Below are 17603 nucleotides of genomic sequence, written 5' to 3'. Positions count from 1 at the left end.
ACGACAGAACTACAGATTCTAGAATCTGTAGGATATCCTGTAAGAATGTAGTATGACAATCAATCCAACAATTTAAACTAAACAGACCAATTCCTTAAAAGACACTACCAAAACCGGTGTAAAGAAAATATAACACCTGAATAATCCTACATTTATTAAAGACTCTAAATTCTGAATTAAAAGTCTTCCCACCAAGAAAGCTCCAAGCCCAGAGAACTTCACTAGAGAATTCTATGAGATACTAATATATGTGTGTGTGTGTGTGTGTGTGTGTGTGTGTATAAACTCTTCCAGAAAAGAGGAGAGGTATGAATGCTTCATAACTCATTTTTTTCATAACTCATTTTATACGGTCAGCATTACACTGATAGCAAAAATCAAACAAAGACAGTTCAAGGAAACTACAAACCATCTCTCACAAAAAGAGACACAAAAATACTTAAAATACTACCAATAGAATCCACATTATATAAAAAGGAAAATATATAATGACCAAGTGGTTTACTATTTCGAAAAAGGCAGTGTAGTTCATCACATTGAGATTAAAGGATTTAAAAAGAAAAATTTCAATATATATAGAAAAAGTATTTGCCAAAACTCAACTCCCATTCATGATAACTCTCAGCAAACTAGAAATAGAAGAGAGAACTTTCCTCAACCTGATGAACATCTGTAAAAAACCTGTAAAACATCTGTAAAAAAGGGACCAAAATTCTACAATGGGCAAAACTACCCTATATATGTGTAGCTGTAGTCTCAAAAAAGAGGAAAGAGAAGGACAGACAGAAAAAATATCTAAAGAAATACCTAAAGATTTTCTAAATTTAATAAAAACTATAAACACACAGATCCAAGAGGTTTAAGCAGAATAAACATAAAGAAAACCTGACCAAAACAAATTGCTGAAAACCAATAATGAGAAAAATCTCAAAAGCACCCAGGGAAAAAAGGACACATTACATGCAGAGGAACAATGATAAGAATGACAGCAACTGTACAAATGAGAAGACATCTTTCAAGTATTGAAAGAGTGTTAATCTAGAATTTAATACCAATCAAAAATGTTTTTCAAAAATGAAATGAAAAAAAAAAAAAAAATGAAATGAAACCAAGAGTTTTTCAGAAAAACAAAAGCAGAGAAAACTCATAGACAGGATCTGCAAAAAATGTAAAAAGGAAGTTCTCCAGGCAGAAGAAAATGATACCAGATGGCAATTTGGATCTGGATCCAAAGGAAGAGCACCAGAAATGGTAAATATGGGTTTTCTACATTTTTTAATCTCTTTAAAGGATAAATGACTATTTAAAGCAAAAGTAGCAATATAGAAAGTAAAAATAATAGCAATGTAGTATGGAGTTTCTAACAGGTAGAAGTAAACTATATGTATGTATGACAACAACAGCACAAAGCAGGGAAATGGAAATACACTGTTGTAAGTCTTATACTATGCCTGAAATCACTCGTTATAGATACATAATATAAACCCTACAACAGCAATTCAGAAACATCAAACATCATCACAGGACCCTTTATACCAACGGTTGGCAAACTTTTCCTATTAAAGGCCATATAATAAATATTTTAGAATTTCTGGGCCACATACCATCTTTGTTGCATATTCTTTGTTGTTTTCAACCCCACCCCTTTAAAAATATAAATATCATTCCTAACTTGCAGGCCTTACAAAAACAGGCTGCAGGCCAGATTTGGCTCAGAGTTCACAGTTTGATGACTCCTGCTTCACATTCTTAAAAATTGAGAACTTCTGTTACGTAGTTCTCAATATTTACCGTATTAGAAATTAAAACTGAGAAATTTTAATAATATTCATTCAAAAACAATAAACCCACTTAATGTTAATAACATTTTTATGAAAGATAATTATATTCTCAAAACAAAACTAGTGAAGACTGATATTGTTCTACATTTTTTCAAATGTCTTTAATGTTTGGCTTAAGAGAAAACAGTGGATTTTCATATTTGTTTCTGTATTCAATCTGCTGCAGTATCACATGTCCCACAACCTCTGAAAAATTACTGTACATAATCAACAACAGAAAAGGCAAACAAAATCTTAATGTCAACATGAAAATACATTTTTAAAATATGAAAACAGTTTTGATCTCAAGGATTCCTTGAAAGAGTCCTGGGTACTGCCTGGAGTTCCCGGGATACACTCAGAGAACTGTTACCCTAGAGAAATCATTAAAACTCTGGGAATGGAGGGGAGAATGGAAAATGACTGTTAATGAACACAGGGTTTCTTTTTGGATAATGATATGTTTTAAAACTAGACAGTGTTGATGGTTGCACAACTCTATGAATATAGCAGAACACACTGAAATGAACATTTTAAAGCGCTGAATTTCATAGTCAGTGAATTTTCTCAGAAAACTTACTATAAAAGCATAAATAACAAAACAGAGATAAAGCAAAGTCAGAGATAAACACAAAATTAAAAATAATCAAAAAGAAGGCAGCAAAAAAAAAAAAAAAGAAGGCAGCAAAAGAACAATGAGACAGAAAACAAATAGCAAGATGGTAAATTAAACCCAAACATGTAGATAATAACACTGAACATAAGTGGTCTAAAGGTTCCAATTACAAAGTAGAGATTGTAAGACTGGATAAAAAAGCAAGACCCAAGTATATGCTAACCTAAAAAAATCCATTTTAAACAAAGACACAGATGTATTAAAAGCAAAAGGATGGGAAAATACATGAAACGCAAACAATAATTAAAAGAAATATGGTGTAGCTTTATTAAAGTCAAAGTAAAACTGAGAGCAAAGAATATTACCAAGGATAAAGAGGGACAGTTCACTGTGATGAAAGGTCAATTCATCAAGATTTAACGATCCTATATATGCATGCACCTAATAACAGAACTTGAAAATACACAAAACAAAACTGATACAACTGAAAGGAGACATAATCAAATCCACAATAATAGTTGGAGATTACAACACGCTTGATAAAAGAAGCAGACAGGGCTTCCCTGGTGGCGTGGTGGTTAAGAATCTGCCTGCCAATGCAGGGGACACGGGTTCGAGCCCTGTTCCGGGAAGATCCCACATGCAGCGGAGCAACTAAGCCCGTGCGCCACAACTACTGAGCCTGAGCTCTAGAGCCTGTGAGCCACGACTACTGAAGCCCACGTGCCTAGAGCCTGTGCTCCGCAACAAGAGAAGCCACCACAATGAGAAGCCCGCGCACCACGACAAAGAGTAGCCTCTGCTCACCACAACTAGGGAAAGCCTGCACCCAGCAATGAAGACCCAACGCAGCCAAAAATAAATAAATAAAATAATTCAAAAAAAAAAAAAAAAAAGGTAATGGGTTTGCTACTGCTACTTTTAAATGAATAATATGTTTAATTTCTCAGCCTTAATTTCAAATACAATAAATATCGACGTAACCCATATAGATGAAATTCTTTGGGGTTAAAAAATAATTTTTCAGGGCTTCCCTGATGGCGCAGTGGTTGGGGGTCCATCTGCCGATGCAGGGGACATGGGTTCGTGCCCCAGTCTGGGAGGATCCCGCATGCCGTGGAGTGGCTGGGCCCGTGAGTCATGGCCGCTGAGCCTGTGCGTCCGGAGCCTGTGCTCCGCAACGGGAGAAGCCGCAACAGTGAGAGGCCCGCGTACCGCAAAAAATAATAATAATTTTTGAGAGTGTAAAGAGGTCACAAAAACCAAGAAATCTGAGAACTGCACATGCCAAATGTGCAAGGTTTAACAGTTAAAAATCAATGAGACTAGCCAGATTACCAGAATAAAAGAGAAAAATCATATGATCCTTTTAATCAGCAGAAAAGTACTTAAAATTCAAGAGCCATTCATAACTTAAAAGGTCTTAGTGAACTAGGAAATGACAAAGATGTTCACTCCCACCACTTTCTATTCAATGCTGTACTAGAAGTCCTAGCCAGTAAAGTAAGGCAAAAAAAGAAATAACAGCCGTAAAGACTGGAAAGGGAAAAGTAAAACTGCTTCTATTTGCAAAGAGCATGGTTACGTACATAGAAAACCCAATGGAATCTACAAAAAAACTACTGGAACTAGAAAGTGAGCTTGGCAAGGTCACAGGTTAAAAATAAACTGTATTTTTATAATCTAGCCATGAACATTGGAAAACAAATTTTTTTAAAGTATCATTAAATAGCCAAGAAATGTTAAGTTCCAGAATCTAACAAAAATCGTGCAAGCTCTCTATACTGAAAAATTATAAAACTGAGCTAAGAGAAATGGAGAAGTACACCTTATTTAAGGATTTCCGTACTCAATACCTTTAAGATGTTCATTCTCCCCAAACTGAACTACAGATTCAATGCAACCTAAACAAAATTCCAGGAGTCCGTTTGCTGGAATTGACTAATTCTAAAATTATAAGGAAATGCAAAGGAGTTAAAATATTCTTGAGGAAACAGAAAAAGTTGGAGAACTTACATTATCTTATTTCAAGACTTATTATAAAGCTTTAGTAATCAAGACCACGTGGTACTGTATAAGGTTAATCAAATATATCAATGAAACAAGAGTCCAAAAATAGACCAACAAATGATTTTCAAGAGAGACTCTGACATAAATCAATGAGAAAAGGAAAATATTTTCAACAGATAGTGCTGGAACAACTGGATATACAGACAGAAATAAAGGCATTTGGAATACATTTTGGGTAATAATTAGGGAACTGCATTATAACTAGTGTTCTTAAGATAATACTTACATTTTTTATTTTGATGTTTCCCCAATCATCATCCTGTTTTAAAGACAAATAATAAACATTTAACCACCCCCATATAATCCAAACATAATCTCAATATCAACTAATTTTAGATTTCTACTTCAAAATAGAAATTGTCTATATGCAGATTTTACTTAAAATTACTGTAATCAAAAGTATTTTTTAAAAAACAAATGCAGTCCTAAAACTAGTAAGTCTAGCAACTGTTCAAACTACATAAGATACAATCTAAAAGGCAGTAAACTTGGCAGCACCAAAAGTACTGAAACACTTGACTGATGACAGATGCTAATTTTTTGCATATTTGGAACCAGCAGAGCTAATAACTAGCATATGTTTGACAAGAATAAAGAATAACTTCAGAAATGAAATAAGGTCTACATAATTAGGGTGATTATATAATTAATCACCCAAATCAAGAAACTCTTGAGAATGAAAGTGCTACTAAAAATTATACCAGGAGAGTAAACCAGACTACCCAAGGCAAACTAACCCTTAATAGTATTTGCTGCATCCACAAATGTTTCTCAAGTCCTACATTTCACATCTATTAATCAATTAACAAATACTTTGACTTCAGTATGTTCAATTTAAATCAAGTTTTTTTTGAAATGCCATGATTGGTCCACAGATATTTTGGCAGCTAAAAGCCCTTCCCTTCAGGGGATAGTCAGTTCCATATCACTCCTTCCTTTTTACCGAAGGTACCAGGCACTCAGTACACCTCCCTTTGGTGGTGCCACTATTTCTTTTTGGGCATCCTGCTTCAAAGTAGAACAGTAAGTTTCTAAATGCCCTTCTCAGTTTAAGGGCTATTACTGCTAATCATAAGGAATGATAATTATAAATGTCTCCTCAAATAATGCCTCCTCCTACTTATCCAAGGTCACACAAAGCTGGGAAATGAACCCAGATCTGCTCGACTTGTAAGTCACATGTTCTTTTGGTGCCTTACTATATGTTACTTAAGCCTCTCTGATGCTCAGTAAAATATGTAAAATACATTTACTTTCCTCATTTTTAATATACATACAGTTGACAACTGAAAACAAAAGCCTGGTACAGAGTTAAGTATTCAGTAAGTGGTAGCTATTAGTCATAGTTTCATTTAATTAGCATTTTTCTGTAATTCTCCACAGTATATCACCAGTACACAGTTCAGCACAAATTATGTTACCAAGTTCACTAATGACCAAAAGCTCATACTGCAACTTGAGGGGAAACAATGTTTCTTCACCAATATCTGTTTTACGGCCCAGCTAACAGGGGTAGCCAATCCTTATCTCTAAAGTTAATTAGAGCTCTTTAGCATTTCACATCTAACTCTTGAAGAAAGTGTATTTTAAAAACTATACTTATGGGCTTCCCTGGTGGTGCAGTGGTTGGGAGTCCGCCTGCCAATGCAGGGGACACGGGTTCGTGCCCTGGTCCGGGAAGATCCCACGTGCCGTGGAGCGGCTGGGACCGTGAGCCGTGGCCGCTGGGCCTGCGCGTCCGGAGCCTGTGCTCCGCAGCGGGAGAGGCCACGGCAGTGAGAGGCCCACGTACCACAAAAAAAAAAAAAAAACTTATATAGTATTACAAACAATAATAAAGAAAATACCTTCACATCTTTTCTGTGGCCCTTCATCAATGATACTGGTAAGCTTGGACTCTTAACTGTAATCAATGTGATCATTCCAAGGGAACTAATGGAAAACTTAAATTCCCTCTCTTTTAAACAAAAATTTCTTTCCTCCCATCTCCAGGCAGATATTAGATAGTGACTACTTCTAAGAGAAAGGGGCTCCTTTTAATGGTAGGATGCAAGAAAGGCCAAAGGAATAATTAAGTTTTCCAGTATTCCAGAACCAGGGCCTTAGTAAATTTGGTACATTCGCATGTATATACAAAAACACATTGTGTAGTAGCCTTTAAAAAATAAATTTACCATACTGTTCCATATTTTTAACAGAGATAAAATTTCTAACCCCATAACTGAAAATTACTAAGGAAATACAAATAGACTTTTTTAGTCTATACAAAATGAAATACTTTTAACACACATTCATAAGAAAAAAATTCAAACACAGATAAATGGAAAGTGCCCCAGTCCCCTGACCCCCAGAGATAATCACTGATAAAATGCATTTTAAAATCAAAATTTTAATGATGCTTTATAATATAGTGTTTTGAAATGGCTACAATGTTCCTTCCTTAAACTAACATGAATAAGAGTTTTAATACCATAGACTATATACTCTCACCAAATAAAAAATACCTTAAATGCTACATTTTCTGGTGCTAGTTATTTTCACTAGTACATAATGAAAATCTGGACTAAATTTTACCTTCAATGTTCCTCCTTTCACCATAACCTTCTGTCTGGCCGGCTGGACTCCAGTCAGTGCAAAAAGCTGAGCCTTGAACACCATCGGAGGTTCATCAGTATTCAGTTCTACACCTTCAAATTTCTCCTTTCCCCATTTCACAGTAACTGCAAACAAACCATAATTTTTTTTTTAATTTACAAAATAACAAGACTTAAGATTTAGAAGATCCTTAAGGAACTATTAGGCTAGTTCTTAAAAGCCAAACTATGTCATTAATCTTTTTACACACCTAAGGCCTACCAAATCAGGAGTGAAGTGAATGCAATAGATCTTGGATAAAATTTAACTGGATCTAATCCAACTTCTCATTTGATAAATACGGAAATTGAGACTTAAAAGAAGCTCACTGATTAATGTCACAAAACCAGTCAGTAAATATACAGGGCTTCTGAATCCTACTCCAATAATATCTGCAAAATATGACCACACTGAAACACTTCCCAGAATAAAGTTCACAGACTTCAGAATGTGTTTATTTAAACAATCATTAAAGTCAGTTGAATATTACATACTGCTGAAATAGAGAGGGGAAGAAAGGCTAGAGTATTTTGAGAAGAAAAAATATTCTTGGGAAAATAAAGCACACTGAAAACAGGTTAAGGAATATAGATCCTGGATTATAGGAAGAAAGGTGTAGAAGAACTGAAAGGTCTGCCTCCTGAGCAAGAGGTGGTCAAATATTAAGAAGAATCCAAAAATATAGCTAAATTATTAAAAATTATAGAAATCCTACTTCACAGCCGTTCAGATGGCTACAACAACAAAACCACAGAAGATAACAAGTGTTGGCAGGGATGTGGGGAAATTGGAACGCTTGTGCATTGCTCTGGGAATATAAAAATGGTACCGCCACTGTGACAGAAAGTATGGTGGTTCCTCAAAAGTCAGGCATAGAATTACTACTATGTGGTCCAGCAATTCCATTTCTAGGTATATACCCAAAAGTATGGCAACCAGGGAATCAAACTGATATTTGTATACCCATGTTCCTAGCAGCATTATTTCACAATAGCCTAGAAATGGGAGCAACCCAAGTGCCCATCAACAGTGGTATATACATACAATGGACATTAATCAGCCTTAAAAAAATAATGGAATTCTGACACATTCTACCACATGGATGAACCTTGGAGACATTATGCTAAGTGACACAAGCCAGTCACAAAAGGACAAATACTGTATGATTCTACTTATGTGAGGTACCTAGAGTGGTCAAATTCCTAGAGACAGAAAGAAGAATGGGGGTTGCCTGGAGGCTGGGGGAAATGGAAACAGGGGTACAGAGTTTCATTTTAGGAACGGGAAGAATTTCTAGAGGTGGGTGGTGATGACGGCTGCACAGCGATGTGAATGTACTCAATGTTAAAAACTGTGCACTTAAAACTGTTTAAAACTACACTTTATGTTACATATATTTTACCACAATAAAAAAATTTCAATCTTATAAAATAGCTAACTTTTGAAATATGTTAACATAAACAAACTAGGGAATTCCCTGGCGGTCCAGTGGTTAGGACTCCATGCTTTCACTGCCCAGGGCCTGGTTTCAATCCCTGGTCAGGGAACTAAGATCCCACAAGCCATACAGCACAGCCAAAAATAAATAAATAAACAAACAAACAAACTCACTCACTCAAGGATGTACATAGTTTTTTCCACTGAAAACTTTATACCTACTCAAAATGAGAATCCCATAATTAATAGTTGTCTAATTTCTCTGATTACTAAAATCAGAATATAAAAAAGTGACCCTGACTCCAAATCCCTATTCTTTCACTAGTTCAATTAACGTGTTAGCATTCATTCAATGATAAGCCCAGTAACAAGGATTAGGGAGACTCTCTGTGAACTCACAGTTTAATAAAGGAGAGAGGGAAAAAGGTTAAAATAATTAAAAATACAATATAAATATTACAAATGCTAGAGTAGCACAGTGGAATGCTTCATGAGGGAGGAAGGATTCTGAGAAAGTGTTAACTGTGAGTTACCACTATCAACTTTGAGTCTCAAAGAAAAAATCAGGTGTTAGCCAGAGAATAAGAATAAAAGTATTCTTGGAAAAGACACTCAAAAGCATAAAGCAGCATGGTGTCCTCTGAGATACAAGAAATTCCCAGAGTGAAGGGGAAGCAGCTGAAAAAGGAGAAACTGACCAAAGATCAAGTCAGGGAAGATAACATAAGTCATGTTAAAACATACAGGCTTTAGGTTGTACAAAATGTGCAGCCCCTGAAAGGTTTTCATAAAGGCCACTTTGGTCTGGTTTGACCATTAGAACACTCTAGCAGCAGCAGAGAAAATACTGGTTTGAAGGGGGAATGACTACAATCATTGAGACAAACCAGAAACATATAACGATAATACAAACAAAAGAGAGAGGACTAAATCAAAACTGTATTAGAAATAATGAAGACGAATCTATCTGAAATTTATTTAGCTGTGTCACCATGGGCAAGTTAAACTTTCTGCTTACCCATAAACCAGGGGTTCCCAACCCCAGGGCCACGGACCATACCACACCATGGCCTGTTAGGAACCGGGCCGCACAGCAGGAGGTGAGCAGCAGGCGAGGGAAAGAAGCTTCTTCTGTATTTACAGCCGCTCCCCAGGGCTTGCGTTACCGCCTGAGCTCCGCCTCCTGTCAGATCAGCAGCGGCATGAGATTCTCATAGGAGCACAAACCCTACAGTGAACTGCGCATGCGAGGGATCTAGCTTGCACGCTCATTATGAGAACCTAATGCCTGATGATCTGAGGTGGAGCTGAGGCAGTGATGCTACCGCTGGGGAGCGGCTGCAAATACAGATTATCATTAGCAGAGAGGTTTGACTGCACAGAGACCATAATAAATCAACTGCTTGCAGACTCATATCAAAACCCTATCAGTGGGCTTCCCTGGTGGCGCAGTGGTTGAGAGTCCGCCTGCCGATGTAGGGGACGCGGGTTCGTGCCCCGGTCCGGGAGGATCCCACATGCCGCGGAGCGGCTGGGCCCGTGGGCCATGGCTGCTGGGCCTGCGCGTCCGGAGCCCGTGCTCCGCGGCGGGAGGGGCCACAGCAGTGAGAGGCCCGCGTACCGCAAAAAAAAAAAAAAAAAAAAAAAAAAAAAAACCCTATCAGTGAGTGGGAAGTGAAAACAAGCTCAGGGCTCCCACTGATTCTGCATTATGGAGAGTTGTATAATTATTTCATCATATATTACAATGTAGTAATAATAGAAATAAAGTGCACAATAAATGTAATGTGCTTGAATCATCCCGAAACCATTCCCCCCCAACCCCTCCCCGGGACTGTGGAAAAACTGTCTTCCACGACTGGTCTCTGGTGCCAAAAAGGTTGAGGACTGCTGCCATAAAGGAGAATTATACTAGTACCACGGGACTATGTTGAAAATTAAAACAAAGCAACATGTATAAAAAACATTAGCTTTGGGCTTCCCTGGTGGTGCAGTGGTTGAGAGACCGCCTGCCCATGCAGGGGACACGGGTTCGTGCCCCGGTCCGGGAAGATCCCACATGCCGCGGAGTGGCTGGGCCCGTGAGCCATGGCCGCTGAGCCTGCACGTCCGGAGCCTGTGCTCCGCAACGGGAGAGGCCACAACAGTGAGAGGCCCGCGTACCGCAAAAAAAAAAAAAAAAAACAAACAAAAAAACATTAGCTTTGTACCAGACAAAAAAGTGTTCGCTAATTTTTACAGCACTTCTTCTTAAACACTTAAGTGTCTGGACGTTTAATTTTCTATCAAAACTTATGACAGTACTTAAGATGCTCTTGTTTTAATACAGGGCTTTTTGCAGAATCTGAAAATACAGATTCTCAATATGGAGATGTCAAAGGAAGAAACCTTAGAAATCTACTTCAATTCCCTCATTTTGGAAATGAGGAAAAGATCTGATTAAATATTTAAGATGGAACTCTATTTCTAAGATAGAAAGTTTGGTGAGTACAGGCATTTTTTGAGGGGAACAAACTACCTGTGTGTGTTTAAGTATTAGCATACACAGGTATTTACCGCCACTACTTAATTAATGCCACTTAAATTCTATACTGCATAAACAGAATATTTCAAGTACCATTCTACTGTTCCATTGTTGTGGCCTTAGAAAAAGAGGTTGAGCAATCATTATTAAAGCATTTGGGGACACACAGTTTTGAGGGCATTAGCCTGCTGTGGCCCCCTTTGCCTGGCAAAGCAATAAAGCTATTCTTTTATACTTCACCCAAAATAACAAACAAAAAATCATTATTAAAGCATTCAAGATTCTAGAACATCAAGAATCCATGTCGAGTTTAAACATTATTCTGTTTGATGTCATTCTTTGAAAACGCTGAATCTTCAATAAAGGAATTATGATAGAGTGTCAAGGATGGCCAATGAATCACACATCCATAGCCAACTGGAGCCACCACATACACTTTAGGGGCCATTTTGAATTACACTAGGAGACCGCAAGGTCCATTAACTCAGTAAAAACATGATCCCTGGCCAACCCCTTAGACTGCCATCACGCAAAAAAACCCTGTCAAACACCAATCAAAAGGAAATGATACCCGCGACCATTTGTATTCCTTTACCTCTCAAAGCTAACACTGTGCTTCGGACGCAGAAACACAAAACAGTGTTTGATGAAATGAAAATGAAGCAAAAAGCTCGCAATCTGCCTCGGGATAAAAATGAAATTGGTACAAACGGGGTGGTGGCAGCAAGGGGTAAGCGAAGGGAGGCTATGGAGGGAAACCCCCAGAACGAGGGAGGAAGGAAGGCTTAACCTCACATCTCTGGTCCCTCCATCACTCCCTTACCGAGGCTTCCCCTCCTGGCCGCTCCCTTCCACGGCTACAGCTACCCCTGAAGAGGTTCAGGAAATGCCACTGCACCTCCAGCCTGGTCCCTGCTGCCCCGGGACACAACCTCACCCTACCCCGCACGCGAGGACAGAGACAGAACTATTCTGCAGAGTCACCACTCAGAGGGGCGGACGCTCGCTGCTTCCCCACCTCTCCTCTGGCTCCCACCCCACGCACCCGGCGGCCCAGGAGGGGCACGGCTCCCTCGCGTTGCAAGGCCCGGAACTCGCAGGGAGAGAGAAAGGGGCCAGGGTCCCTCCACGCCGCGGAATCCCCGCCCCGTGCTCAGCGGGGCACCCGCCCTGCAGGCCAGGCCTACACAGAGGCCTAGCCCCGGGCGGGACTGCGGAGCACGAGAGGAGGAGGGCGCTCACCGGAGTAGAGCGGCATGGCAGGGCGCGCTAGGAGGCGGCGGCGGCGCAGGAAGGCTGGGCCTGGCAAGAGCGGCGAAAGGAAAGGGCCGCAAAGAAGCTGTGGCGGCGGCCGAGACGGAGGCGCGGTAGTGGCGGCAGACACGGTGCGACAAGAGCCTCATTCAAACCGGCCACTGGCGATGACGCAGCAACACGCCGTCCGCCGGCCGAGCCACGGGGCGACTGAGGGGAGGAAGCGAGGCGGGGCCTACGGGTGGAGAGACAAGGGAGGTGGGAGCGGCCGGGTGCCCGGGGCCCCTGTGCTTCACAGGTGCGCCTGCGCACTGCACCCCGTCTGCGCCCACCGGCTCCCAGCCCCGCCCGGCTGCAGACACAGCGGGAACCTAGTGTCCCAGCCGCAGCCACTTAGGAGGTCGTTCACCCCTGTTTCCAAACGGTGGGGCAGTACGAGCTGGGGTTTTATTCTCTGTTAATGTAGGCTGGAGAAGAGCCTTGCTCCGCCCCTCAGCTTGGTCTACTTATTAATGAAAATGTCTAGGCCTCCCATTCAGGATTTTGCAACAAAAATAAACATCAAAATGATCTGAATATTTCAGAGATAGGTCTGTCTTGGTTGTATGTATTACTGCTGTTTCTAACACCTGTTCGGACCCTAGGTTGGCTCTAGTAAAGGAGCAGATAACAGCGCCCTTGACTGCCCCATGGAAGTTACGTGCAGCCCTCCACTTAATTGTTTTGGACCTGTTTCCTCAGCCTGGTAAATGAGGAAGATAGACTGGAAGGTTTCTGAGGCCTTTTTCAAACTCTAAATTGTCACAGCTGACATCAGTTTAAAACTTTCTAGATGAGTTAGAAAGGAAATAGAACCTGTAAATGAACGAAGGAATTCTGAAGACGTGGAAATTAAAATTGAGGTGCTTTCTTGCCTAATATAGAGGTTTTATAATGATCACCTATACTGCAAACGAGGAGTTGAAACTGTCCCTATTTCAAAATTAAATTGTCCATATTTTAAAACAGTGCAGCCCATAGGAGAGTGAGTTTTATCAGTCTACATCAGGAGTCTTACCCTTCACTACTTCATTATTCAAGGCCTATCATAAAAATATGATCCAAAATGTGATCAAAATAACAAAGATACGCAGAACGTTATTTAAAGTAATATGTGTAATATTAAGTGGAAAGAGTATATTGGATTTATTGAGTATATCGGATTTATGCAGTACATAAAACCATTTTTCATAGATTCAGACTTCTTAAAAAAATTTTAACATCTTTATTAGAGTATAATTGCTTTACAATCGTGTGTCAGTTTCTGCTTTATAACAAAGTGAATCAGTTATGCATATACATATGTCCCCATATCTCTTCCCTCTTGCATCTCCCTCCCTCCCACCCTCCCTGTCCCACCCCAGACTTCTTTTTTTAATTGAAGTATAGTTGATTTAAAAGTTGTGTTAGGGACTTCCCTGGTGGCGCAGTGGTTAAGAATCTGCCTGACAATGCAGGGAACGTGGATTCGATCCCTGTTGTGGGAAGATCCCACATGCCGCAGAGCAACTAAGCCAGTGTGCCACAACTACTGAGCCTGCGCTCTAGAGCCTGCGTGCCACAACTACTGAGCCCACATGCCTAGAGCCTGTGCTCCGCAACAAAGAGAAGCCACCACAGTGAGAAGCCTGCGCACTGCAACAAAGAATAGCCCCCGCTCGCCACAACTAAAGACCGCACTCAGCAGCGAAGACCCAACACAGCCAAAAATAAATAAATATTAAAAAATAAAAGTTGTGTTAGTTTCAGGTGTACAGAAAAGTGATTCTATATTATATATATATACTTTTTCAGATTCTTTTCCAGTGTACATTACAAGGTATTGAATATACTTCTCTGTACTATACAGTGAGTCCTTGTTGTTTATTTTATGAATAGTAGTATCTGTTCACCTCAAACTCCTAATTTTTCCCTCCCCCCACTTTCCCCTTTGGTAACCATTATTTGTTTTCTATGTCTGAGTCTATTTCTGTTTTGTAAATAAGTTCACTTGTATCATTTTTAAAGATTCCACTTATAAATGATATCATATGATATTTGTCTTTCTCTGACTTACTTCACCTAGTATCATAACCTCTAGGTTCATCCATGTTGCTGCAAATGGCATTATTTCATTCTATTTTATGGCTGAGTAGTATTCCATTGTATATGTATACCACATCTTCTTTATCCATTCATCCGTTGATGGATATATAGGTTGCTACCATGTCTTGGCTATTGTAAATAGTGCTGCTATGAACATGGTGCATGTATTATCTTTTTCTCCAGATATATGCCCAGGAGTGGGATTGCATGATCATACAGTAAGTCTATTTTTAGCCTTTTAAGGAACCTCCATACTGTTCTCCATAGACTGCACCAATTTACACTCCCATCAACAGTGCAGGAGGGTTCTCTTTTCTTTACACTGTCTTTAGCATTTATTATTTGCAGAATTTTTGATGATGGCCATTCTGAGCATCATGAGGGAATACCTCATTACAGTTTTGATTTGCATTTCTCTAATAATTAGTGATGTTGAGCATCTTTTCTGTGCCTGTTGGCCATCTGTACGTCTTCTTTGGAGAAATGTCTATTTAGGTCTTTTGCCCATTTTTTGATTGAGTTGTATTTTTGGTATTGAGCTGTATGCGCTGTTTGTGTATTTTGGAAATTAATCCCTTGTCGGTAACATCATTTGCAAATATTTTCTCCCATTCTGTAGGTTTTCTTTGTGGTTTGTTTGTGGTTTCCTTTGCTGTGCAAAAGCTTTTAAGCTTAATTAGGTCTCATTTATTTCCATTACTCTAGGAGACAGATCCAAAAAACTATTGCTGCAATTTATGTCAAAGAGCATTCTGCCTATGCCTTCCTTTAGGAGTTTTATAGTATCTGGTTATTTTAAAAAGCAATTTTTTTTTTTACTTTTTCTTTCTGATATTTCATTGTTAGTGGAAAGAAATGCAAAAGATTCCTGTATGTTAATCTTGTATCCTGCTACCTTGCTGAATTCATTTATCATTTCTAATAGTTTTTGTGTGGAATCTTTAGGGTTTTCTGTATAGAGTATCATGTCACCTGCATATAATGAAAATTTTACCTCTCTCTTTCTATTGGATGCCTTTTATTTCTTTTTCTTCTCGGTTTGCTGTGGCTAGGATTTCCAATACTATGTTGAATAGAAGTGGTGAGAGTAGGCACCCTTGTCTTGTCCCAGAATTTAGCAGGAAGGCTTTCAGCTTTTCACCGTTGAGTATTTTGTTGGCTGTGAGTTTGTCATAAATTGCTTTTATTATGCTAAGATTTGTTCCCTCTATACCAAATTTGGTGAGTTTTTAATCATGAATGGATGTTGAATTTTTATCAAATGCTTTTTCTGCATCTATTGAGATGATCATGTGGTTTTTGTATTTTCTTTTGTTGATGTGCTGTAACTCATTGATTGATTTGTGTATACTGAACCATCCCTGTGACCCTGGGATGAACCCAGCTTGATTGGGGGTATGACCCTTTCCATGTGTTGTTGGATTTGGTTTGTGATTCAGACTTGCTTTGAATCTCATTACTAGCTGTGAAACCTCTGAGCCCCAGTTCCCTGATCTATAAAATGGAGATAAAATGTCTACATTATAGGATTGTTGCGAGGATGAAATAAGATCCTGTACAGAAGATACTTAGCACAGGGCATTGCACATAGTGTACAATAAATGATAGCTATTTCAGATTACACAATAAAAACTTGAGAGGGGGTCTTCCCTGGTGGCGCAGTGGTTGGGAGTCCGCCTGCCGATGCAGGGGACACGGGTTCGTGCCCCGGTCTGGGAGGATCCCACGTGCCGCGGAGCGGCTGGTCCCGTGAGCCATGGCCGCTGGGCCTGTGAGTCGGGAGCCTGTGCTGCGCAACGGGAGAGGCCACAACGGTGAGAGGCTCGCGTACAGGGGAAAAAAGAAAAAAAAAAAAAAAAAACTTGAGAGGGATTTTGTAGGGTGTGGCTCGAGTAGAGGACTATGGGTAGCTTTATTCTCTACTTTCCAAATGTTCAGTAATATAGTTCTATAAAATATATCTTTAAAAATATACTGGATAGGTCCTCAGTGGGAAACTCTTTGCTGCCCTGTGAAGTTGAGAGTAAGGGAGGCCTAAAGATGGAAGGATGCCAGTGCTTGTCATATACTGTCTCTCATTGCACCCTGTGCTTTCCCTCTAGTAACTTTCATCATGTCTGTTCCTTTAACGTCTGTATTCCCTCGACCAAACTATAAACAGGAATTGTGGCTATCTGGCAGGTACTCTGGAATTATTTGATGCTGTGAGAACTGGAATGTGAGAGAAAACTATTTTGAGATTACTTGTTGTGTACATGACCAGGGAGTCTTCTAGACTAACTTTGTTTTCAACATACACACTCCCAACTTTTGGTACAACTATCTTCTAGCCTCATTGGGGGATCTGGGAATTTGAATTTAAGACAAATGGGGCACAGTGAGGATGTGGAACAGTGCTAGCACTGAAAGGAAGCATAAAAGGAAATTTGCATGGCTGGTCTCCCTGGATGTCAGCAAGAGTTGTAGATAGCAGCAACCTCGCCCCATGTCTCATACATTGCTAAGCCCTGGTCTGCAGGTGTCTAATGGAGAGAATCTTCTGCTTAAGATTGACTTCTTTAAATAATGAATATATTGGTAATATCTTAACCTGCATGTCTATAAATAAATAAACAAGGTCTCTAAAAGGTGGCCAAATACCAGAAAGGTTTTTAGCTGGTGAACCACCTATGGTTTATTGCTTAGAATGCCCCCTCCTTATCTGGCCAACAGAAATCCTATGCATCTTTCAAGTCTCCATTTAATGCTAACTCCTTCATATAAACTTCAAGCCTACTTCTATAATTACCCCTTTCTTTCAAGTAGCAGCATCGTAGTTGTTTGCTCTTTTTATTCAACAAGTATGTATTGAGTGCAAGACACTCACTGTAGAAGCCGTAGGTACAAAGATGAATGAAACAAAGGCTCTCCCCTCCTAAGACTGAGAATCTACTAGGAATATTGAAGTATGCACACATTAACTATACGGCTCTCTGAATTCATCAGAGCTCTTGGCTGTAAACAATAGAAACCTGAGAGAAGGAGTTAATTGGTAAGACAGGGTAAGCTGACAGAATCAATAGGAAAACCTGTGAAACAGGTCTAGATAATGGATAGGAACCCAGTGACATGGGCAGTGGGAAAC

The 17603-nt window shown here is 39.6% G+C and overlaps 1 protein-coding gene across 3 annotated transcripts in view; it reads right to left on the bottom strand.

Annotated features, from left to right (window-relative positions):
• Positions 1 to 12535, bottom strand: part of USP14 (ubiquitin specific peptidase 14) — a 45329-nt gene extending 32794 nt beyond the window's left edge. Inside the window, exons 1-3 of one of the 3 annotated variants that reach the window (XR_004353152.1) lie at positions 12344 to 12510; positions 7081 to 7226; positions 4733 to 4765 (exon numbers count right to left, since the gene is read on the bottom strand). Coding sequence is in view for 2 of the 3 variants with exons in the window: in XM_032654391.1 (XP_032510282.1) it covers positions 4733 to 4765; positions 7081 to 7226; positions 12344 to 12359 (195 nt within the window). In the remaining variant the exon portion in view is untranslated. Of the gene's footprint in view, positions 1 to 4732; positions 4766 to 7080; positions 7227 to 12343 lie in introns of all 3 variants that reach the window. The other 2 variants (XM_032654391.1, XM_032654390.1) reach the window with 2 other exon arrangements.
• Between the last annotated feature and the right edge of the window lie 5068 nt (positions 12536 to 17603).

The sequence above is a fragment of the Phocoena sinus genome, chromosome 14 (genome assembly GCF_008692025.1).
Source record: "Phocoena sinus isolate mPhoSin1 chromosome 14, mPhoSin1.pri, whole genome shotgun sequence".
NCBI lineage: Eukaryota > Metazoa > Chordata > Mammalia > Artiodactyla > Phocoenidae > Phocoena > Phocoena sinus.
Note: the sequence above shows the minus strand (reverse complement) of the source record. Positions and strands in the feature narration are given on the sequence as shown.